General features: G+C 39.5%; 1 protein-coding gene across 1 annotated transcript in view; it reads right to left on the reverse strand.

The window, feature by feature from the left end:
* Positions 1-25,805, reverse strand: part of LOC104636407 (uncharacterized) — a 202,107-nt gene that overhangs the window by 159,672 nt on the left and 16,630 nt on the right. Inside the window, 1 exon segment of the mRNA XM_075761610.1 lies at positions 24,586-24,687. Coding sequence (XP_075617725.1) covers positions 24,586-24,687 — 102 coding nt within the window.

The raw sequence follows: 25,805 nt of genomic DNA on the forward strand, positions 1-25,805 counted from the left end.
ATATCCACTGGATAAGATCCATGTATATTTCAGTGGTGTCCAATAAGAAAAAATTGTTTTCACTCTTACATGACAAATTTTATGATGAAACAGTCTTGCAAACTATTCCTCACTAGAGCCTTGCAGAGTCTTGACAGCATGCCCATAACCAATATTACAGTCTCATCCACGCAGATGACTGATGATCATAAAATGCTGCGAGTCCAGTGTGTCTTACTGAACTTTATTTAACTCATCGCAGCTATATAATTGCTCTGGAGAGATCATGGAATTTCTCTTATTTTACTTCCAGACGCTTATCAATAGGTTTGAACCAGTAATGAGGCTTTCACTGCCTTTTGCTGCTTTGTGCTCCAGACAAATCAGGGACTTCGGGAACATGGGTCTGTCAGAGCACTGGGGAAAGTGGTACTGCCCTGTTCAACCAGCAAACTGAATTAGTGGCAGGTATTATGTCTACAGGAGATGCTGAGGTAGAACTTATCTGGGTACCTTTCCTTGTACCACAACATACAGGCTAGGTTCTTGACGTAGTATCTCCACAGCAGGAAATAAAGCTCCTTCTCTTAAAACAATTTTCTTAAAACAATTTCTGTCACAAAACCTTTTGCAGATTGGCTTTCAAACTCTCCAGTTTCAATTACATAAAGTGACTTCAGAGTGGGGCCAGTTAAGCTGCTCCTGATTTACAATGATGGAAATAGAGGAAAATTTAGCAGGAGAGTTCACAGAAAGTTAATTGGCTGAACTTACAGGCAGAGAGTCTTTCTCCATTAGATTGTTACAGAAAATGTAGAATTAAGGACAAAATGATCCTCAGAACTTTTGAGCACAACTTAGTCAACAAGACAGTAGAAGGGGAGATAACAGCAAGTCTTCAGCTCCAGCACTGGCTGAGTCAATTCCCACAATGATCATCCCCAAAACTAAATGCAAAACTGACTGCCAGAGGACAGAGATTAATGTCTATATTAATGTATATTTTATAGATGCTCCCCTGTCCCTGCTGCATTCTCCCTCCACCCTTCCAATGTTTTCTCTTCCTTTGCAGCCATCATTGCCAGGTCCTTTAGGTGTCCACCACTCCTAGTGAACCTGGGGAAAAGAAGAGCCTGCGAGGCAAAGAGGTGGATGACTCAAATATGTAATTACATTATGGAGGAAAGAAGGCCACCAACCTGACAGACAGAAGCTCCAGATGTCACAACAAACTCCTAGTCTTTGTATGACAGTGCGGTATGCACAATGAAGTCAGCAGTAGTGGGGCGGGAGGACAATGGAGACAAAACAGTTTAAAGTATTAACCTCTCTTGTACCTCCTCTTGTAATCCAGGACAGCCTCAAAACCTGCACTCGCTCTGCTGCCATTTCCAGTACCCGCCCCTGGAAAACTGGATAAAATTATATTCTAAAAACTTCACATGCCACATTGAAGATAAGTGTTTGAAATTCCCACTAAAGTGAAACAGATGTTGGAATGCAGCAATGGAACTAAGAGTTGCATCACAGCACAGAAATTATTTTGAAGAACTATTTAAAAGTCTTTGGAAGACAGTATTTCTAGAATTATGCCAACTTGTTATAAGATGAACATTTAAACATTAATACAGAACAGAGCTGAAGGCTCAACTCTCATTCCTATTGACTATAACACACATGTCTCCAGAAAATGGGCAATGAGAGAAGATGTGTTTTCTTTGTGCCAGACGTGCACATGGGTCTGACACTGAAAAAAGTGCTTCACAATGTTCCCCAATGGCTGCAGGCATGATCCAGAAACCAATCCTTTAAGAGCATTTAGTCATAACACTGGTACTTTGCAAATAAATCAAAAGCAAATCAAAGTGGCCACAGCATTAGATAAGACATTAGATAATTTTGCTTAGGATCAAATTTACTAGTGCTGGGAAGAGCCTACTCCACTCGTACTACAATTTCTTTGACTTCTAAAAGGACTGGAGTTTAGAGGAAGGGGTGGCGGCGCTTTTATTTCCTTTTTTCTTTTTGAAAGCGATGCTGTAATTCAAATCCTGGTAACCTTGGAAACAGCCTCTCTGCTCAGATACGTCCACGTCAATTAAAGTAATTGGGACAGTCAAGCTAATGGTGCCTAGATTTCAATATCCAGGCTAGTGCCGAAGGATTAGTCCTAAAGAACGCTCAGCTGAGGAACAGGTCCTCTGAAAAAAGATTGTCTCGGAAAGGGTCTTCTTTTGTAAGCATTTGTCAGAAGGTTAGCTGGGAAGAGGCTAGCTGGAAAGAATTTCTCTGTATGTATACAGGATGATGCACAGACACTACTTAGTAATAGTGAACTCGGACTTGGAGTTTATTTGTATGTGTATGTAAACAGCTCCCTAAGCAAAGCAGAGAAACATCATTTACTTAGCTTTATGATCTTTCACTAAAAAAATTCTACAGATTCCCAAAAATCAATCTTCTTTCTTACCCTTTGTATATATACGTGTACATACACATGCACACACTCCCCCCAAAATAATATATTCCTTACAAGACGATTTCTATACATGTCAGACCCATGAACAAACAATATCAATATATTAGGTGATCCTAAAAATTGGAATAAAACTTACAGAATTACCACCTTGTAACACAGGTGGCTTGGGGAAAAGATATAAGTCAAGAAGCTGTTAGGAGTTTCCTCACACCATTTAAAAGGAGCTTGTTCCTTCTGCCTTTATTGAAACCAAGAAGACTTGTTTTTTTAAAAAAAGGTAGATTCTCTAACATATTTTGAGGCCATATAGCCACCAGTCAATCACTCAGTTCAATGACATGCTTCAGCACCTTTCTGCAGATATATATATGTGTACACTCTCAGAAAAGGTTTTTGCTAAAGTATATCAAGACCCCCTCCCCCACACCCAAAAAAAGTAATTTTAAAAAAATTTCTTCCACAGGGGGTGTTCATTGCAAGAATACTGACGTGTAGCATTGCTAATTAAAAGGTACAGACATTTTGGAGACATTTGCTCATTTTTGCATACTAAGTTATTGATTTTTAGTAGAAGCTTTTTGTTATTGCGCAAAAGGTAAAGTGACTAAAACACATCTAACATCTGTCCCTTCCATCCCTATTAATAGCAGGAAAACAGAGAAGGAATTTAGTAGTATTTGGGAAAAGCTATCTAAATAATGATGCTTTGAAGCTGTTATTACTGGGCATTTCAGTTGTCACACAATACTGGCAAAGGGAATAAAATAAGAAAATCCAAGCTTCGAGGAATCTTTTCCTATATTAAAAATCTACTTTAAGTCTCTTCTAAAGCCTAGATGATCCAGGTCTTCCAGGCTGGAAGACCAAAAATGACCAGAAAATAGCGTATTCAGACCTAGGCTGAGGTGACTAAGTTATTCTTTGATACTGTTAATAATGGAAAAGTAAAAAAAAAAAAAAAAAAAAAAAAAAGGCAGCCAAGAGTGCAGTAGCTGTGTCGGGACCAATACACACATTCACTGCCAGCAAAGGCATAAAAAGATCAGAAAAATTACAGTCCAGAATTGGCCGCCACAACTGTTGTTTCAGCCCCTTTGAGATTTAAAGTTATTTATATAAGAAATCTGTAATGGAACATGGAATAACTTGATCAACAAGATTTAAAGTGAGAAGCGAACAAGTCTACGAAGGAACAGCTGCCAAACTGGACTTGGGACAGCTCAACTCTAGAAGGCCATTTTTCAGTTTAAAGACTACAGTAAGCAAAATCCTGAAATATTATGCTTATAAAACCATTTGGAAATATGGTGTAATACTCAGTAAAACCAGCAACAGTAACGCAAGTTTCAACTTGTTACTCATTACGGTTGAATATGGAAAACACATTCTAGTCACTGAGAACCTAGACAGGAAGGTTTTCTGTAACAATTTATATAAAGTAAAAGCTTGTGTATGTATTCTCATTCTTAAGATGTAAGCTAAGGGTTCAATTCTCCTTCTACTGAAGGAAGCAAAGTTTGACATTCGCATCAACAGCGGCGGAAAAAGGCTATAAAGCTACAATTGCATATAAACAGCTGTCTGACAATTGCGTTGCAGAATAAACAGAAACCTCAAATTAATTCAGAGTAATTATTTATATGGGCTTAAGTGAGATTAGCATTGGGGATCTTTATTTGGTGAAGATAAAAATTATTGTTGTTTTACTATTTTTTTACATTAATAGGTGTGAATACTGTATCTTGCTTTAAAACATTTCATATTTTAGCCTAAATATGTACACTCAATTTCTCTCTGAGGCAAAGTGGTTTATTTGCTGTTTTATTTTACTAGTTGTACATTTTAAAAAAGTAGTTATATTCTCAGCAGAAGAGATTTTAATGCTGTACTAAGTTCATTCTGTTGGTTATCTATAAGAAGAGGCCCACTACAGTGGATCATGCCAGTCAGATCTTCCAGAAACATCAGAATTAAATATACATTAAAGGCTATTGAGGATTTTCCAAGAAAAACAAGCTTGCTTGTTTTTAGATCATTCACTGAAAGAAGTATCTTAGAGAAAACATGTGAGCTGAAATCTAGTTCTGATGAAACACGGAGGAGGCATATGTTAGTGAAGAGCATAGCTTCTCAGCAGCTCACGCAGATGGCTGCTAGAGATCCCTGGTCTCCAACAACCCATAAGAGACCATCTGGAGGGGTTACGGACCCAGAAACCACAGGATTTTCCTTCAGTGACATAGCAGGGATGTTCTTGGGAGACAGATTTCCCCTGTGTCTTGAAGTTGTGCTGGCCAGGGCCCTGAAACAGCCGAGCTGCAAGGCTCGTGCAGAGCCAGGCACACGTCATGCTGTGCCGCTGAACAGCTCTTCATTTTATTGATGAGTATAATGGAAGTTGCAGAGATCATTTCAGGTTTATTCAGCACCTGCCAAAGCAGGTGTCTTCTAAAGTTCTACGTGTACTCTACCCGAAGGAGATCTTCAGGTCCATAAAGACTTGAATTTTGGTGCTCTATTCTGAATTAGAGCAAGATCAAAACAAAAACAACTCTGATCTTGAGAATAATCACAGAACAGAAATATTGTTGCCTGGCCAACCCTACGCTATGCCACATTTTCTCTCATGTTATTTGCAAAGGCATCTGCAATCTCAGCCCTCGCTGTCTCTAGTATGCAGTGTTTTGTTCACTTCAAACTAAGTACAGGATGATGAAAACTCATGAAACATGATGGTGCCAAAAGAAAATCTGCACCACCATTAATTGCTACATGAGTACATCAGATCTGTCATGAACAGTGACATGCCAGGCATAACAAGCATCTCTGAAGTCAAACTCCCAGTTTCACTCTGCCACAGCACAAAGCATGCTTGTGACAGATGGGCAGAGTTAAGCAAGCCATTCGGCCAAAATCCTAGATAGATGACTGTAGCTGCACTTCACTGCCAAGACCAGAACCTTAGTTTGTATCAGAAACCACTAACTTTTTGGCTTCAGTCAGGAAAAAAATTCTATTAAAAAATTAATGTAATAAATAATAAGAATAAAAATGAAACAATCATCCACGCTCCTGGCTCCTATTCCTAGTTTTCTCCTCTGGCTCCAGAACTATTCCCTCTGCCTACATAGTCCCAGAGCCACGTAATTGCAGAAATGTCATTCCATATCACTTAACACTGCTATCCACCTAAGCTAAAACTCCTCTCTTCCCTTCCATCCAACTATTTATCCTCTCCACCTGAACTACAATGTACTTTTATTCTGCCATGCTGACTCAGCACCAGCTTAGAGTCACTGGACAGAAAGGTTCAAGTATGCCTTCTCCCCAGAAGCAAAACAAATGAGAACGGAAGTTGTCTGTGAGGTCCAGCATCACACTTCTTCTAGAAGGTGATAATTTCTCATTTACTCCATGGCAACGGCACCACTTGCCAAAATTCTATTCATGCTTCAAAACACGCTTAGGGTGCGTGCAGTCAGGAGGGACCCTGCCAGACAGATCCATCATCTACAACATGGTATTTTACCATGATGCTCCAGCTCTCCCAAACTCTGCTGGGACAGCTTGTTTCAAGTTCATGCATCTTAACCTGAAGTTGCATTATTTCTCATGAAGAGCTCCCAGAGATTTCAATAGGAGCTGAAAGTATCCAAGAATCAAGAAGATCCTCTATTTTATTGAGGCTAACTATGTATCAAGTCCTCTGCTGCCTCACATACTTCCCTTGAAGTCAGCAGGGCTGAAAAGTGGATAAGTTAGGGTAATTTCAGCCAAAGTCTCTTCAAAATTTGCAACATTCACTTTTTTCCTACTTATGGATTGTAACAGCAAGTTACAGAGTACTGCCATTTATATAAACTTGCATCTTAAGCTTAAGTCTATTCTCAGTAAGATGATGACAATGATTTACTTAAGTATGAGAAAGAATGTTTGACTCTAGTATACTTGTAATGATCTCAAAGTGGCAAGAAAGTTTTCAAATGTTTGGGGTTTTGGTTTTTTTTTTTTTCTGTTTTTATTGGCAACTTGCATAGACTTACTTTGCTAGCCACTACCAGCTGGTCAAAATGAAAACAATCAATAATACATTTCTACTAGAAGAAACCCAACATAGCACAATACCATATTGTTGTGTGCATTAAATCAATAGACCTCTGCAGTTTTAATGTAGTTGTTGCAATACTTTAAAAAGAATTTTGAAAGGAGTGGGTTTTTTAAGCCACAGAATCTTACTTCATTGTGAACACAATAAGCTTTTAATGAGTGTTATAAAGAATTATTATCTGTACAGAGAAAAAGGTAAGTATGCAAGATTCAGAAAAGCTTTGCAAATCTTAAAAAACCAAACCTTAGAACATTTAGCTCATAGATGAGTCAGGTGAGGAAAACTCGGGGGGCTGCTTGCCCACAGACAGAAAACAAGACAAACAAGTCAAGGACAGAGCCATGAAGAAACTCAGATGTTTTAGAGGGGCTGAAATGATTCCCTGTGCCCAGAACTACAGTTTGTATGGTCAGTCATCCATTTAAGTAATATTTATTCCTGCCTGTAAGCCCAGAGGCAGGGACCTTTGTGCTACCTCTTCATGAAATGTTGAAAGAACCCTACGGAACAGCTAACGACACCTTCAACAGAGTGCCAAGGAGGACAACTAGGCTAAGTAGGTCCTGGAGAGGATGCCCTAATGCACAGATAGGACAGCTGGGCATCTCTGGCTAGAACAGCCAGTATCCTCAAATGGCATTTTGAGAGCTCAGCTAGAGCTCTAGGAGATTGCTCATTGTGCTCCTTTCAACATCCAAGAAAAACCCTATTACCCCATTTGTGGGGTTACTTGATGTAGTGTTACTTGCTGCTATTCCTAGCAGTAGTAAGAGGTAAGACAGGTGTCTGAGCCACTCTGGAGAATCTACTAGTCTAGGCATTGCTATTCTCCCCAGGAGGTGGCCAGAAGTGCAACTACGCCATTTGATAAAAGAAAGTAATCTGAAAAGTTTGGCAAGATTTGCATGCCAACATCTTTGTATTTATCCAAAACAAGAATAGACTGTTCAGCAGAAAAGGTCAAAAGAAACTTTGAGGAAGACCAATTTATATTTTGACTTTTAAAGGCAGTATGATAAAAAGTGAAGAGAGGATTAGTCTGATTCATGATATTGAAGGAAGAGGGAGAAAGACATGCATGACTAAAACTAACAAAATGGTTTATTGTGCTCATCTAGCAACATCAAACAGTAATAAAACGGGAAAAGGAAGCAATATTAATCTACCTTCTCCACATTTACAGGTTCAGAACATTTCTAGTTGATTTTCATCAGTGGGTTCATTGTGGGGAAGGATGTCTGATTTCCATCACTAGTTTCAAATTTGCTTTTTATTTAGAAAACCCCAACATTGCAGTAGATTACTCCTAATGAAGGAATGTGAATACTGCACACTAGTCCCGGCCATTAAAGCCTTTAATCAGAAAGAAACCTGGCCAGGAAAAAAACAAAAACCAAAAACACCCAACAGTAAAAAGCCCTTAAACTTGCAGAAGTGCCTCAGACTCACCCCTAGTAACTAATCCAAGAGAGAACATTTGTTACACGTTCAGTTACTTACACACAGCCATGAGCCTTTCTATGACAATCCATGCATGCAGAAGTAGGAGAAATTGGAGGAAGAAGCAACTTTAAGAAAATCTTTGCCCGATTGGGCACTACTGGCTCTGCTTCTGTCCAGACACATGAAGACACTTTTTTCCCCACATATGTAGACTTTCCATAAATTGCTTGCGGAGGTCTCTAGATGACTACCAAAGCATTCACTCTACACTTAACTATCTAATTTTTAGAGGAACTAGAAAAACAAATCACAATACCATTATGATCCCCCATCATCCTGTGGAAAACAACACAGGAGCTAAACCAAAAATGCAACACCATCCCAGTGATCTTCTTTACCCTTTAGCTGTGGATTCTCAGCATAAAGCGTGTTTTCTCGCAGAGAAGTGCTGTCAACGTACTGTTCCCACATTGCATTTGGACTGCATCTTCACCAACTCCATTTGACACAGGCCTGATGTGCCACTGAGTCAGACTTTCCTGCACGTCAATGTGTGCATATGGTACTTTTGATCAGAGACCTATTTTTTTCAATCTAAAAGCTGGCTACAGATTGCAACAATCAGAAAAACATACCAGTTTCGATTTAATTTTGTTACATATAATTTGTTGAAAGGTTAAGTGCTTGTTTTCTCTAGAAAAATAAAATAAACCTGATGTAGAGTTTAAACATAACTAAATACCTGCCACACAAAACCTTCAAACAGAGAGTAAGAGACCAAATGCAATGCAAATAGCTTCTGCTAGGCTGTGCAAAAGCAGAGATGGGGCAAGTGCTCATAAAGAAAAAATGCTTCTGCAGTTCTATCCGTTGGTACACTGCTTCCTTTACAAGGCTTGTTGATTCTTTAAGGCCTATATATTTCTCAGCTCCTCCAGGGAAGCACTTATCTATTAATCCCAAAGAGCTGAGTAACAGGAATACAAGAATAGGACAATCTTTTATAGTGGAAGGAAAGACCTGGGGAGGAACAACCCAGACGGCACGATGCCATTTAGCATTTGCCTTTGCAGATTTGAGTTGCTGGCGCAGCAACAAGTCCTTCCTGGCCTGGGAAGGAGATTGGGTGATTCACATACGCTCTCTGGAATTTCTGTACCAGCTTTAATCATGCTGTAGTGCAATAAAATGCAATGCAGAAGACATATGTTTCACAGGAGATTGCAACACGCTCTGGCCCATGTCCTAGGGACCACCAAAGCCGCCTACCACTGAGCCTCATAGATAATGCTAACGTCTTGCAAGATCAAACACAGAAGGAAAGCAAGGAAAGACATTGCAGTGGATGAAAGACAATCCTGAATTGCATTGGCAGCAAAATGACTTCAGAAAGGTGGCTAGATTCTTTCTAGACAGTGCTGGAGAAAGGAGAGCCACTCTGTCCCTCAACTGGAATGCCAATGCAACAGCACTGGAACAACCTCCAGTCACTCTGCTCTCATACAAAGAGGCTATATTCATTTTCTTTTCCCCAGGAAGGTGCATAATGTAAGACATGAGCCACATTGATGTGGTTTCTAGACAAGTGTAATAACCCATCCTTTGTCCTCATGCCTCAGTGCATCAAAGCTGTGTAAGTCATCAACTAATTTAGGCTATAGGCATTAGGCTGTCATTAAGAGTCTGGCACATTTGTCAAGATAGTATGCTATGTAGGCAACAGTTCTTCACCATTATTAGTTAAAAAAAATCTAACAGGTTTCCTGTTCGTACTGAATAAGGTTAATAATGACCACACAGAAAACCTTTGAAATGGTGACAGAAATATGGGCCTCCCAACAGAGCAAAAAAATATGACCTGCTTAAAACTACTAAGTCAGGAAGTTTGATATTGGAAGGGAACAAGCCCAATAAAATAAATCAGGTGATAGTTACTAAGTACCTGTGTCAGGACAAAGGACAAACGAAACTCAAGGTGCTATATCCAATCAACTGTACAGACAGAATGAACTGCACTGCAGGTCAGCCAGAAATGGTTGTGCAAGGCAGTTGGACTACAACCTCACTACGATGAGCCACAATTCGAGCGTATTCAACTCCTGAATCCCCGAGCACAACGCTACCCTGATAGTGTATTTTCATCCGGTTAGATTTGAGTATGCTGTTTCTATACACACTTTCCACTTGATACTTTGATATGTCTATTAAAAAAGAAAAACACTGGCATTGTATTTGCATTTTTGAAAGCTTATGTAAATGAACATTCATAAAGAGGGCATGAGAGTAATACAGCAATTAATAAGGAGAACTTGCACTGACAGAGTAGCCCCGTTTCAAGAACTTCTTGTTAACCAAAGCCGCATCAGAACACATTTAACCTCGCACAACTCCTCCCTCATGAGTTCTCTCCCACTATAACCTGTTCATCTCTCTTTTCAAAATGTTTAGGTACACCTGAAACTTCACAAATACGGGGGACTGGATATTTAGGGGTAGTTCAAGCTTTTTTCTTTAAACAGTCTTCCTTATTTATTTTAAGATTAAAGCATGTGGAAAGAATAATTCCTGGGATGCAGTAACTGAACTCTACGAAGTGCTGGAGTTCACTAACTGCCCAACTAGGCTTTTACAACAAAAGCATGCATGCAGCATGTCAGACAACTTTTTTAAAATAAAGACAGCATGCTTATGTTACAAAGGTTTATTTAAGAATACACAGGAATTTTGAGAAAACAAGGGAAGAGTCAGGTACTGACCAAACTTCAGTTTGCACTGTTCTGCATGGGTAACTGAAATTTTCTGTGAAAATTTCAGTAAGTTGTCACCTTTCATATACTTTTCTAAACTACTGTTAGCTTCATCCTTCACCTCCAAAAAGCTGTCCATATTCCATGATAGGATATATAGCATTTATGTTGCTCATGATTTGTTTGATTTGTCATCCCATTTTCTTACCAAATTAGATTAAACCAAAAGAAAATGTTTTTGGTGAAATTGAATTAGTTGCACAACCCCAAAAATCCTAAAGTATTTATTCACATATACAGTAGTTCATCAGTTCTAAAACTCTCAGCTTTATTATGTGCTTGTCAGAATAAATGATAATGCCAAGTAGCTGGCAGGATAATGAACAACTGCCATGATAAATGGATCGTCACACAAAGCTATCTGAAATACAAAGATGATGACTTAGAGCTACACCTACAGTTTCTCTTTTTTCATTTTTCCCCATGTGTTGTGCAATTTTATTCTGTCTCAAATTTACTTGGCTGGAACAGAGGTTCCAGAGGAGAAGTGAAACAACTTGTAGCTAAATTCTCTAGAGACATGAAGTACAACTCCACTGCAATCAGCAGGTAATTGTACAGTCATGCCACAGATAAATTTGCTCCCCATGCAAAGAATTTAGCAAGCATTGTTAAAATACTCACTTATTTCACAGTTATTAAATTTATCTTGTGATGAACATCTGTCTGTTATCTACATTGTTAGCACATTCTCCTTCCTGTTGCTTCACACACATATAAAACTAAAGATTATTACAAGTGGAGACTGTTGCTTTGCTATGCTAAGGTCAAAAATAATTCCAAATTCAGTTCCAAAATATGTTCATATAGTACCATCTCCAATTCAGTGAAAGCAGATTCTAACCACAAAGCAGAGAAATCAGGGAAAAGAGGATTTAATTGAACTCAGTTTCTTTGACTGTGCAAAGATCCAGAAGTGATACACTGCAGATGCCAGCTTGGAAAACATCACTTACATAAACAGTCCTTATTTATTCTGGTACCACAATGAGCAGACAAGGCTATTCAGCTAAGCAAGCATTACACACTTTCAAGAGTATGTTCCACAGGGTATAAAGATCCAAAATAAGAAAAATATTCAGGAGGCTTAACATTATATTGAGTCTGACTTTTCCCCCCCATCTCTAAGTTACATTTAGAGTTTCTACATTATTTACAGCATAAATGAGACACTGGGATCTAGATGCCATAGTAAGAGCTGTGGGGTAGGGAAAAGAAGCAGAAGTCACACTTGTACATGCAGGTACATTTCAGGTTGGGGCAGGGGGAAGAAGAGATGGATGGACAAGTGAAAGACTAACCCAAAAAAGAATCTCCACTGGAATGGGTTATTCCCTCCTCCCTCCCCCACTTAGCCTTTATGTTATATACTAACAGTATTTTTAGTATTCACATGTGAAATAAACAATGTAAGACACATCTACTGTCTAATGGATCAATATTGCCTCCCCTAACTCCTGCCAGCTTTTCTGAGCTCCAAAACAGTATGAGATTATGATGAGAGAAAACAGATTCAGGTCAGCAACCCTGAACACAAAAGCTATACTTGCAGCATGGGTAATAGTGAGAAAAGCAATTGACCATGAATTCTTGGTCAACCAAAAGCAATTAGATTTTACAGAAAAGGAAACAGAAATAAGTTTTCTTTAAAAGGACAGCACAGACACTATTTCCCTCACTTCAGTACCTTACAAGTGATTCACACCATCAGAATCTCTCAAACATCTAAAAAAACCAGAGTAGCCACTTTTACTCCAGGTGGCCATGAAATAAGTTTAGCCTTTTCAACTTTGGTTGTACTTAGAAGAGATTATTAGAAAGTACCTGAAGAAGCAGAAAACAATTTTGAAGTAACTGGCTCTAAAGTTTAAGTCACAACTTCAGGCTTGGAAAGTACCAAGGACAGGAAAAAAAATGAACACAGAAAAGAAAGAAGAATGATCAAGACACTCAAAAATGAAAGAATTTCAAAGAATCATAGGGCTATCACCTCCAGAGACCATCTCATCTGTAACTGCCTCTTCCTCCATAAGAGAGGTGACAAAGCAGAAGTGACAGATATTTACCTATACAAATAAAAGCTGCACTTTAAACAGTGTAATTCAGTGCTTCTTTATTATTGGGGGAAAAAAGGGGGGCACTTAAGAGCAGGCCTAAGAAATGCTATGTGAGGCCCAGCTTTGAAACAGTCAAATCTGGAATTTGACCAGCTTCCAAAGGTTTTTATGTGCCCAACAAAACATACGTTAAACATGGCCTATTTTCAGAGAACAAGTCTTATGGCAGAGAAAATAGAAAAAGATTGCCAGTATTCCAAATCATTACTCACCTCAAAATTTAAGAGAGCACAGGAAGTCATTTTAGGAAGCAACTATCACTAGTGATGCTGGAAAAAGACAGCAGGGAATGTCTGAACTGAGCAGAGTTGAAAATCTGCTCCACAGTTCAGGACTGTAATTGTTGGGGTTTGTACTGTGGAGTTACAATCATTTTAGAGATGCTAGAAAGGCTTTCCGAGCAGGAAAAGTTTAAGCAAGAACAGTTAAACTTGCTTCACCCAATTAATGCGTTGTATAACTGTAAAAGAAAAAATGTCAGGTCTTAACTTCTAGACTGATCATTACCCACAAGTAATACTAACTTTCCATACCACATACTTTTAGAGATTAATTAAGAATGTTATAGGTTACATGTCCCTGCCTGTAGCTGGGGGGTTGGAACTAGATGATCTTTGAGGTCCCCTCCAACCCAACCCATTCTATGAGTCTATGATTCTATTCTATCACCATATTACCATTGAAATACCACCCAGACTGCTGGGAGTAGGATACCAACTCACCAGCGATACAACAGCATTAGAAAGGAAGATTTTCAGACAGCTGCTAGGGCAAATCCTTGTGTTGGAGATGACACTGTGGGGTCTGTATACGTACACAAAGTAGTGCAGATTTGCTTTGTAATGTCTTCAGAAGACACACAGACATGCAAGTAATCTAGTGACACAGAGCAGGCAGACCTGCCTTCCTGGAGAAGGAAGTCATAGCAGCAAACAGTTTTTTGGGTGTAAAAGGTATGTCATAGTGAATGGCACCAAGACAGCCAACTTTGTATGCATATTTCAACCTGTATCAAGCTTAGAATTTCCACATCATTTAGATCTAGCTCTTGTTCCAATCTGACTTGGAAAACATTTGAAATTGCCTTGGAGGTTGTAGCATCTAGTTTTAGTTTTTCAAGACTCAAATTCACTTTAGAATTTGAAATTTTCCATTCTATAAAAACTGAAAAAATATTAATCTAAAAATGAAAATATAATTTCAATAACCACATATAATTCCATAGCACATCAGTCATGGTAGTCTATTACTGATGTATTGAATAAAGTAACAAATAAAGTGAAACTTTAATGTGCCTTTAGCAAATGTTTAATCTTCTCCCATTCCTCTCCCTCCTCTTGTTTCAGGCAGGGATAGTGCTTACTTCATAACACTGCTACAGAAATACGACAAAATCCAATAAGTATTATTTCCTTTCGAACTCGTCTAGCCACATGTTAATCACACAACCAATGCTCTGCATTACAGAAATCACTCATAATACAAAACACACATACACACACATTGCTGTTCAATATGCTCGGCAATGAGATATTCTAGGACTTTTATTTGTGAATAGTCTCATATTTTTGAGTGGAAACACCCAATAAAATACTGCATGCCTGACATATGTGAGCAAGAGCCAGAGAGACAAAAAACAAACCTCATACTGCAACCTCCCTGGGGAAATCTTTGTTCATTTTAATACTTGTTCAGTCAGCTGTCTCCGTGAATGACAAGGTTTTATCTCTAATGTGAATGGCTTCGAAGGCTACTTGCATTATCCATTCTTCAGCAGCTGCTGCTGAAACCACAGGGTTGCAAACTTATAATTAAATCCAGCTGCCACTACTGTGAGTTCAGTTATATCGAAGTGAGCAATAATGCCTCGTGGTTGCTGGCAAGATTCTGTCTCCGTTTCTAGACAATGCAATTAACTCTTTTGCCCCTTTTAGATGAAATAAACATCAGCACTGAAGAATGCTGCTAGATGACTGTAAAAATAGTATTTATATAGAAGAATTCTGCTGCAGTCATTACACCTGAGACAACAAATTTCTAGGTGGATGATAGATAACAAGAAATAGCTGTTTCCTTAAAAGCACTGAGAGGACACCCAAGGAGACACAAGGCAGAGGATGGAAGGAATTTTCTGTAGAAAGGAGGTACGACAGGACACACATTAACAGATTTGTTCTTAAGTATTAAAACACAGCCTCTAGAATAAAGCAAATATCAAGATCCAGCTTGAGAGAAATGCAAGGCAAGGGCTGGAAAGGAACCCAGGAAAGGCTCCCCAGGCCTTCCTTTGATACTAAGATTATTTCTTAAAGGCAATTGTCCATGTCTTAAATCAGACTTAGATACAGGCCTAACTGAAGAGCAGCATATGCACACTTCTGGAGGTATACTTTCTGCAACAAGCTGCAAGCATCTCTGCATAATGTTCATCTTTGTGATGGTTTGCTAACACAGTTCCTGAACCAACATGAAATAAATGCTAGAAGCTAGAAAGCAAGTTTTCTTCCATTATTTTTTTTTACTTTTTGCAGCAAGTGCAGAGTAAACAGCCTTCTGTACCAAAGACAATAAGGGTGAATTTGCTCTCAAGTGGTTATTCTTAGGTTCATTTACTTTTGACATATTTGTTTGCTGTTTCACTACTGCTGTCTGTCTACCTGTCGCTTTGTACTAACGGCTGTGAAGCCCAGGCACTCAAGAGCATTTCAGCAAGATGGGCTGATTATTACGTCCTGTCATATCTAGGTAGGAGCCAGTCATGATTTTTCAATCAGTCTTTTACCATTCCCATTGTAAAATGATAAAGCTTTTATTCCTCCTAGCTTTTTAGTGGCTTTCTACCCATAGAGGTTCATGTCTTATCAATGCTGGAAGGTGTTCATATAGATGACACTGGCAAAGACTAGGTGTGTGTGAAGAGAGAAGTGAATGCAGGGAGAAAGGCAAAGAATGGAAAAGTTGGAGGAAGTCATGCATTCAGGTTTTTTGAATCCTTCATAGGAACTTGTTTGCAACTGGAATTAATCTCCGAATCAACTGTTACCCATCACTAGAACAGATAATGTCATTTTATCTTAACTATAATCTCTCAAGAAAAAAGTTATGCATAGCTTGGTCCTTTTGCAAGTCTCTGCACAGGAGAACATTCAACTCATCTTTCTCATAGATTTCTAATCAGCTCCAGCTCTGACATTTTATATTTGGGTCCAATGTTATATCTGTATTAATTTGTTACTATATATAACTTATTATTCAAATCACAATCTGTTTTAAGTGTCAGGATACCTATCAGTTGCCAAAGTGCAGAACACAGGAGAGATTAGAGAAAGGTGTATTACCAGGTGACCAAACCCAGAAGGCATTCAATGACAGCAGATGACTGTTCTGATAGACCTACATGTAGGGGTTGACATTGTACATGTACATTGTACATGTATTTTTTTAAATACTAAAAATAGTATTTTTTTCCTTTGAAAACTTTTAAAAATCTAACATGAAATTCATATGCCACATTAAGGCTTAGGGGAGGAAAAAAAAATAAATCAGCCAGCACATGTTTGTTTCTCAGATTTTCAAGGCAATTAGATCACTGAAGTGCTGAAGGTCTCCAACTATCCAGTGAGACCAGAATCTGCTAAAAAGGTTAGAACAGAAGACTTTACCATGGCTAAAATTTAATTAAAGTTGATAAACTAATTATGGGCTGAAAGAGCAAGACACCAGCATTTTCCCCTTTTTCCTACAGGTAAGACAGGATGAGATTGATCGGTTTAAGTAGTGTAGGACATCACAGAAAAAAATCCAATCAGTTCAGTTCACTAGCTATAAATAACTGTGCTGATTAATATACTAGTTTTAAGCACCAAAGGTCTGTTGGCATACTTTCTCTTGCAAATACTTTTGATTAACCACATAAAATCGCCTAAAGCATTTGGTTTATATATAATCCTTTATAAACTCAGTTTTTATCCAAATTTGCCCTGACAAAGCATGAATTACAATCATGCAGTAAAAGAAGCCAAACAAAAATCATCCACTATTTCCAAGCACAAGAAAAAGGAAAGCATACTAAAGTACTTGCTTAAATAAGTTGTACTTATCTTGTGCTACTTGCCGGTTACTAAAAATGGCCAAGGGTCACGCTCTTATGACAGTCCAAGGGAAGACCTGGTTTTGTGCCTATGCTTCTCAATTGTTCCCGTGAGCTCTCTAGCTACTTTGACAGAATTGAATATCCCCCATCCCACTAGTTCAGTTGATTCCTGCCCTAATATTCTTCCAAACCACACAAGTATTGTCTGTTGCAGAGTTACGCAAGATATGTTTTTGAATGAACATAAGATCTGAAATGATTTTTGAGTTGTAAGGACAGCATCTTTCATCATTCATACCTTCCTCTCTACTTTTTTGACATGACCAGCATTATCTTAAGTTGCCTCTGTGCTTATAGACTCTCTGGACTTCCATGCCATCAAGGAAGCTTTAAGTGCTGTCAAGCTTTTATATTGCTTCTGGAAGGGCCAAAACTGGATTTGTAGATCTTGTGAGGCTTCACAGCCCCCACCCGAGGCAGAAACAGGCAATGCCACGACAGCAGCTTCCAAGGTCACCATCAAACAGATTGCACAAGAAGCATCAGAACAAACACAACAGTGACAGCAGGACATCAATTTAGCCCTGACAACTCCAAGCTGACAGAGGCTGAATAATATACTGAGGATTACACTGAGAAATACAAAGGCTGTGTTTGGTACGAACTTGTGCGATGCCAGCATGCTACAGATAGTATCAAGGAAGGTGAAGAGATGCAGACTAAGACGACTAACACAGTAATAACAGCAGTATCTTCATATGAAACAAGATACTGATTTTTAGTTAATGAGAAGGGAAATTTGAAAAGGTCATCCTTATTTTAGGCTGAGCAGATTTCTAGATTTCCCCTCGGGTTGGCTTTCTTGCCTACAGGACTGCTCTGAGTTAAGCATACCACTTGCTACGCTGTACAAAGATGTATCTAGTGGTTTTAGCAAGGGCAGAGTTGTCCAGCCAACTGGAGTAGGATTTTAAGTCCAAAACCATCTAAAATAAGTTAAATAAAGGGGATTTTTCCACATGCACGTTGAGCAGTACAGCGCTCTTAACACTGAATAAAACCTGCCTGAAACAGCCTTTGAAACAGTTTTAAAGGAACTGTGAAATCTTCAGTGTTGTAAAGAATTACAGCAGAGATAAATACTTACTGGTTTCTTGGATCACTTCATCTAAATCAAGGGCTTCTGCATTTGTAGTGTGACCAATTTATATTAAGGTTGTTTAAAACCTGGACTGCCTGCTATTTCATTGAATTAAAACAATTTGCTTTAGAACCGTCTGAGAAGTCAGCAGCGACTACTTCCTTAACACAACATCAAGTATTAGTTGCCGGCCACAACCAACCTGCCACATAAGATGACAGTAGAGCACCATCATATGAAACTGCCACATGCTGCTCATCTCTCCTCTGTGGTTCATACACAACAAACAGAAAGGAAGTGCCACGGTCTACTCAGCTTCTGAAGAGATGAAACACATCAACACACCATTTTTAAAGCACTCATGTTTTCAAATTTCACTACTTGGAAGGATTTTGGATACTCCAGTACAACAGCACTGTTATTTGACATGTGCTAAGAAAAGACGTTCATTACCACAGCCCCTAAAGCAGCCACAAGCGGCTGTGCAACTTTGATGTGCTACAGCATGTACCAAGCCAACAGGATGCTCTCATGCTGTCGAGACCTCACATGACACCAGTGCTTCTTTACTGCCACATAAGCACCAAAAGCATCTACACCTTCATATTTGCTGTCAGCCAGTGCTGCTTAAACAGAAGAACAGAAAAGCATGGTAGCCAAAGAAAAACATATAGGACTGATGGACCATTTTTCCTGGGAGCTGCAAAGAAGCAGAGGAAGAATGGGAGACTGGGTCCCACTGCAAGTACAGGATGATCACAAGGTTTTTCTGCCAGAGAACAGGTATCTTTCTATCCTGAGCAGCCTAATCAGTCATTTCTGCTTCCCTTGCCAGAACTGGCCCACTAGCATTTCACTTGGAGCAGGGAAGTGACTGTGCTAGGGCAGGAAGATATTATAACCTTAAGAGATTATGTGCACTAAACTAGAACAATCTGAACATGTTAGCTTTGTGCCATCCTCTTCCACTCTCCCTATGGGGTAAAGTAGAACTATCACGTATTTTCAATGTGGTCTAGTTGAGGGTGTCCCTGCCCGCAGCAGGGGGGGTTGGAACTAGATGATCTTTAAGGTCCCTTCCAACCCAGACCACTCTATGATTCTTCTAGCTTACACATTTGCACGTTAAAAATTGTCTTTGGTAAAACTGCATGGGAAGGACTTACAGATATGAAAACAAAATATGAAAATATGAAAACAAAGTACCAGAGCAGTGACAGTCTTGTTATTAGCAGAAGTGCATAAGCACATTAAGAATTAATCTACCCTCACAAATGTTATCTACTTCCACTGGGAAACAAAGATGCATGAAAACTAAAGAAATCTCTACTGGTAACAGATCCATGGGTATTTTAAGCTTGCCATTTGCTATTTTAAGGGACCCACAAAGAATGAAAATTTGTAGCACTGTTTCATGGATATATACTGCCCTGTAAGGCTTGTCTAGGTCTTCAGTCTCAGAGAAGAAGAAAATATGCATCTCTCCAAGAGACCAGAAAGGCAGACAGGACATTAATCAGAAGTTTTATCAAATAACTCTTTACAGGAAGAAATATTTCCTAGAGGAAAATGGAAGAAGATTCTTTTTTCACAATGAATGAGTATTTTTGGTTGCAAGAAGATCCATCAGACTTCATGCTATTTTAATCAATGATTTAAAAAAAACCAAAAAACAACCAAAACCCACCACACCTTTGTTTTAAGTAGTTCTGTAGTGTAAACTCTGATCTACCTGGACTAGGAAGTGCTGACATTTTCATTTACTTGAATCTTTATATAATTCAATATCTTAATAGCGTGTGACCAGAGTTAAGGAAGAGATTGACAGCTAGTCAATGAACTGATGAATATCTATCTCATAAGCATTTCATTTTAGCTACCCATGCAGTGTGCATTTTGCCTTTACGTACACATTCCAATGCTATTATCTTACACTTAATTACTTAGGTCTCAAAGCATTTTACAAAAGAATGAGCTATCATTATCAACATTTCATATACAAAGAAATTGAGGCATAGTGGTAAAATTTGCTAGAAGTTATTGAACTCGTACCCAAGGTCAATGGCAGGTGAAAAACAGAGCTCTTATCTCAAAGATCGGGCGAGTGCTGTATTCAGACCACCACACTGCCTCTCAAGATGTGGTACGTGCTTCACAAGCACGCAATCTTTAGTGATCAGGCAGTGTAAAAGAATTTAAAATTCCACCTGTGTTACGGCAAATATTACAGTATAAAATATAAATATATTGACACTTCATCTGTTAAACATTGGAATATTGTGTTCAGCTTTCTTCAAATGATTAAGCTAAGATGACAAACATCATGTCATCATAAGATGATTTCCTGACAAGTCTGTCCTGGTCATTCCTCACTTTTAAACATCTGATAATACCCATCATCTCAGAGACATGCAATTGTGGTTACTCTTTCCTAATTATAGTAGCCTCTTGCAAAACATTTGTAATGCTGGGATTTTGTTTCAATCATGAAGTTATAAAGCCTGTTCAGTACTCACTCTTGCTTTTACTTTAAGCATTAAAACCAGCAGGACGCACTTGGTAAAACCAACAATAACTTGAGGTTTAATGACAAAACGCTAAAGAGTCAAAACTAAACCCTCATTTTGCATTGAGCAATTTTGTACACAAGGTGTAAATAAAGTCACCCTTGTTTGTAGAATTTGGAATACTTTCACTAGCTGTATGTCCAAGTACAAGTCCCAGGGCTGAATTAAACAAGCTAAATGAAATTCATTTACTTCCATGTTCAGATCAGGTGGCTAGCAGGCCTCGAACAAGATTACCAGGACAACTAGTGAATAACAATGAAGCCAGCACTGCAGCAGATTTTATTCTTATGCTGGGTTTTACTGTTTCTTTGTAGTTACAAGTCTCCTCTTGAGCCCAGTGAAAGGGAGGGAAACGGGAATCTCCACTTCCAAACAAGTTATAAAAAAAAAAAAAAAAGAAATGGAAAGAAATACAGCTTGCAAGTTTACATTGTAATTGATATAAGTCTATTATTACAAGACAAATCGCAGCAGACAATGAAAGAGACAGCTCAATCTGTTACTGAATCCTTGTAATGGCTATATGAAGAGCTCGACCATTTCACTCATAAATCTTTCTTAAGTTTTATTGCTGCTTGTGTGGGTAAAATAATAAAAGTATGGAGTGAAGTATAGAAGAGATGCAGTAATGCATTTCTAGTCACAATTACATAAAGTTTGTTACAGGAATCATAACCCTTTCAGCATCTAATCAGAAATAACGTTGTGCTACAGGCTGCTAAAACACCACACGATATCTTTAAAAAGTCATTAGATGCGATCATGCCAATTGTGAATAATCATCTCTGCTACAGATTGCTATGATGCACTGGGCTGTCATAAGTTATTCTTGACAATCTGTCACAAACTTTCTGCAGGACAAACCAGCACAAAGCACATAGCAACTTGTTTTCCAGGAGGCTGACCTACTTACTGACTTAATGGCAAATAGAAACACAACAGAAAGGAAAAGCCAGATTAGAAGATTCTCAAGATGTATGTTCCCATTTAGAGTAACTGATTTTAATAGTATTTTATAAGAGTTTCTTGTCTATTGTCTGTGGATTGTAGTACCCTGCAGGGAGATCATGAGAGCCACTGCACTAGAATTAGCTGTCAACACTGAATGACAGAAGCAGAAAGAAGATAAGCAATAAGGTTGGAGAGGGCACGATACAATAAAATGGGATACACGCACCAATTGTGCTCAAATGAGGGCAAGTACGTTTATGAAGTGCTCACGATTCCTCCTCTCTCTGAAGATTGACAGGAAGCCACAACACCAGAAGTGACAGAAACCAAGATTACAACCATGGATACCCAATGGATAGTTTTCTGTCAGCAATTTCTGGTCTCACATCCAGTTAGAGTCTCTGTTCTGCCAGAGACTATGCAAGAATGCGGTTCAGAGGTACGAGGAAGTGCCTCTGCACCAGAGACAGTACCCTTTCACAGCTTCACACATCGTAGCATAATCTTTTCCACCTACATTTTATAGTGTGTGTTCCAAAAACATAAACCATGGTTTTCCTGGCACTCATCTGTTCCACCAAATCTTCAAAAGCAGAGATGCTAGTAGGAGAGATTCCTTTTCCTTTGGGTTAGTGTTGGAAGGAAAACAGTTTAATACAGGTTACACAGGCAAGTAAGGAGGAGGGGACAGACTAGACTTAATGATCATTTAAAACCATAATATATTCCTATTAAGTAATGCAGTCACATTAAATTCAAGCTACTTTAGAAGACCAGTATTCCAACATCAGCCAGAAAAACAGAGGCTATAGCTGCTAGTTCCACATTACATTTTCTTTAGCTTTGCTTGCAACAAATATAACAGATACAAAACTCACAAGCATTTGGCTGGAGATACCTGCAATGGTTAAGAGGCCTTACATCCTAAATTACCTTGCTTTTGTTCAGCAGGTGAATTGTCCATAGCATTCTTTCTGAAAGGAGGTTTTTCCCTTGAGAATTTAATTTATAAACTCACTCCTGCCAGGCTGTGATAGCAGCTGCTGTATAACCCTGAAAACGATGACTACTGAAATACCATTCAAACCTTGGGAATCAATAGAAAGCAGACAAACCACCAAGATAAGTTCCACCCAACTGCAGGATCCCTCACATTGTTTTTACAGCATCTGCAGTCGCCAACCTGTGAAATAGAGACCGCGCAATCTCATTTCAGTTCGAAAGTCTGACCTGTGCTATCTACAGATTATGCTGCATCCACATAATCTGCCCGTCAGAAATGCCTTAATGCCGTAGGCATTTCCAGGCAACAGAAGGAGGCTCAAAAGACTAGTGAAGACAGTTTAGAATTTGCTGAGACTTATATTGCATTTGGTAAAAGCTTCTTATATGGGCTCCTTAGAGATCCTGATCCTGCTTACCTTGAAGTTGCAGCTTTATGGCGAATCAGTAACAAAACAACCTGCATTGGTGTTGCTCTGTTTTATACCCAGTTACATATATAAACTCCTTGTTTCTATGCACAGTAAAGAAATACACAGTCACAGCATCACCCTCGGAATCTGCTTAACTAAGTTAGTATTATCTGAAAGCAGGTATTGGCACACAGTCATCTGATGTCAGCAGAAGTGTCATTGCAAAGAGCTCTGCATTTTATTTAAATGCTCGTAAATGAAAAATGTTATCTATGATCAGGCTTCAACAAAAACAACCTTGTTGCAATTATGTGCTGATGTTTTGCATTTCCCACTTACCATGCCTGCTGCAACTCCACTGCTTCGTTACCTTCACCGAGGGAGGCTGCTATCCCTACAGAGTTGCTGAACCCACACAAGACCCAGTCCATCACATAAACCTTGGTGGAGCCCAGAGATGAGAACGTGACACAGGTTGTGAAGCAAGCATGATGCAAGCCATGTATCCAGTACAGAGCTTAGCTTTTCAGCTCTTAAGGATTGTTGTAAACAGTTGTTACATTCCTTCTCACTTATACTTCAGGATGGACAAGGCAGGTGAGGATGTGAATGTATTAGAATTCAAAAGCAAAAAACCTAAATATTCAAAAATCTGCCTTTCTTTGAACAAAACACAATGTACTTCAGTTGAAAAGGAACTTATTTGTATAATACAAAAGAAATCCTTTGTCCCAATCAGAGCCTACTCTGCAGGAATTACTTTTTCTCCCCCCACTTAAGCCAAATGGATGCAGTTCTATAATTTTGGAGAGCTTTACACAGTATGTGATGGTTTTATGTCACATAAATTACAAGATAACCCATTGTGGCTTTATCAGATTGTGAACCAGCATATGAGAGAGAGATTCCCCTTGAGAGTGGGTGATAGTCTAAGTCACATAGAATTTAGTCTCTAATATGCTAGAACACAGTTACTGAAGTGAAAGACTGGTGCATAAGTTATTTCAAGATCACTTGGAAATATTTGGTAGTGATCTGTAGAACCAGCCTTCTTATTTTCAGATGCACCAAAAGAAATCTCATTTCATTCATTTGCTGCATTCTCTACCTACTGCCCAATCTGTTTTGACTGAGAACTTACTCTCACAAGGGTAAAAGCAATAAGAAATTTAGCAAGAGTGCCACAAGAATGTGCAAGTTCAGAAACAATAGAAAGATATTCCACTGGACCCTTGAATATCAGCAATGGTGTATTATCCATTATAGAAACTCATTTGATATCAACCAAATTTGTTAAAATCCAATATGAAAAGAGGCAGCTTCTGGAAAATGAGATTACAACCAAATAACCAGTTGAATGCAGCAGAGACAACTTTAATTTTAAGTCAATGTTAATAAAATATTAAATTTTTAACAAATATTGTTAATCATGCACTTTACCCAAACACCGGCTACATTTGAGACCATTTATATTTGACTTACCATACTGGCAGCGTGGACCCTGAAATCCTGCAGGACACTGGCACATCTGGGATCCTTCAGAACATTCACCTCCGTTGAAGCAAGTGCCAGCAGTACACAGCACTAATACACACAAACAGAATGAAATGGGGGTTTTGTTGGTTCCGTGTCACAGATCCTCCAGAATTGCCTTTTCCTGTCATAGTGCTGCTGTAACAGGAACTTCCAAATAAGAAATTCAGCTTTATTTAAGTAGAAAGGTTAGACTGCAATAGAACTTGTTATCACAGGTGTAACTACCATGTCGATATAATGAAGTTTGTGTTGGTTTTGCATGGCAAGGTTTTGGTAGCGGGGGGGCTACAGGGGGGGCTTCTGTGAGAAGCTGCTAGAAGCTTCCCCTGTGTCTGACAGAGCCAATGCCAGCCGGCTCCAAGACGGACCCGCCGCTGGCCAAGGCCAAGCCAATCAGCGCCTCTGTGATAACATATTTAAGAAAGACAAAAACAGTTAGAGAGCGCTTGTGCAGCCAGAGAGAGGAGTGAGAAGATGTAAGAACATCTGCAGACACCAAGGTCAGTGAAGAAGGAAGGGGAGGAGGTGCTCCAGGCGCTGGAGCAGAGATCCCCCTGCAGCCCGTGGTGAAGACCATGGTGAAGCAGGCTGTCCCCCTGCAGCCCATGGAGGGAGGATGAGGGGGTGCAGAGATTCCACCTGCAGCCCGTGGGGGACCCCACGCCGGAGCAGGTGGAGACACCTGAAGGAGGCTGTGACCCCGTGGGAAGCCCACGCTGGAGCAGGCTCCTGGCAGGACCTGTGGATCCATGGAGAGAGGAGCCCACGCCAGAGCAGGTTTGCTGACAGGACTTGTGACCCCGTGGGGGACCCACGCTGGAGCAGTTTGCTCCTGAAGGTCTGCACCCCGTGGAGGAGACTCACGTTGGAGAAGGCCGTGAAGGACTGTCTCCCGTGAGAGGGACCCCACGCTGGAGCGGGGGAACGATGAGTCCTCCCCCTGAGGATGAAGAAGCAGCAGAAACACCGTGTGATGAACTGACCGTAACCCCCACTCCCCGTCCCCCTGTGCCGCTGGGGGGGGCGGAGGTTGAAGCCGGGAGTGAAGTTGGGCCCGGGAAGATGGGAGGGGTGGGGGGAGGTGTTTTAAGATTCAGGTTTATTTCTCATTCCTCTGCTCTGTTTTGCTTAGTAATAAATAAGATGAATTCCCTCTCTAAGTTCGG

Source organism: Balearica regulorum, chromosome 9 (assembly GCF_011004875.1).
Source record: "Balearica regulorum gibbericeps isolate bBalReg1 chromosome 9, bBalReg1.pri, whole genome shotgun sequence".
NCBI lineage: Eukaryota > Metazoa > Chordata > Aves > Gruiformes > Gruidae > Balearica > Balearica regulorum.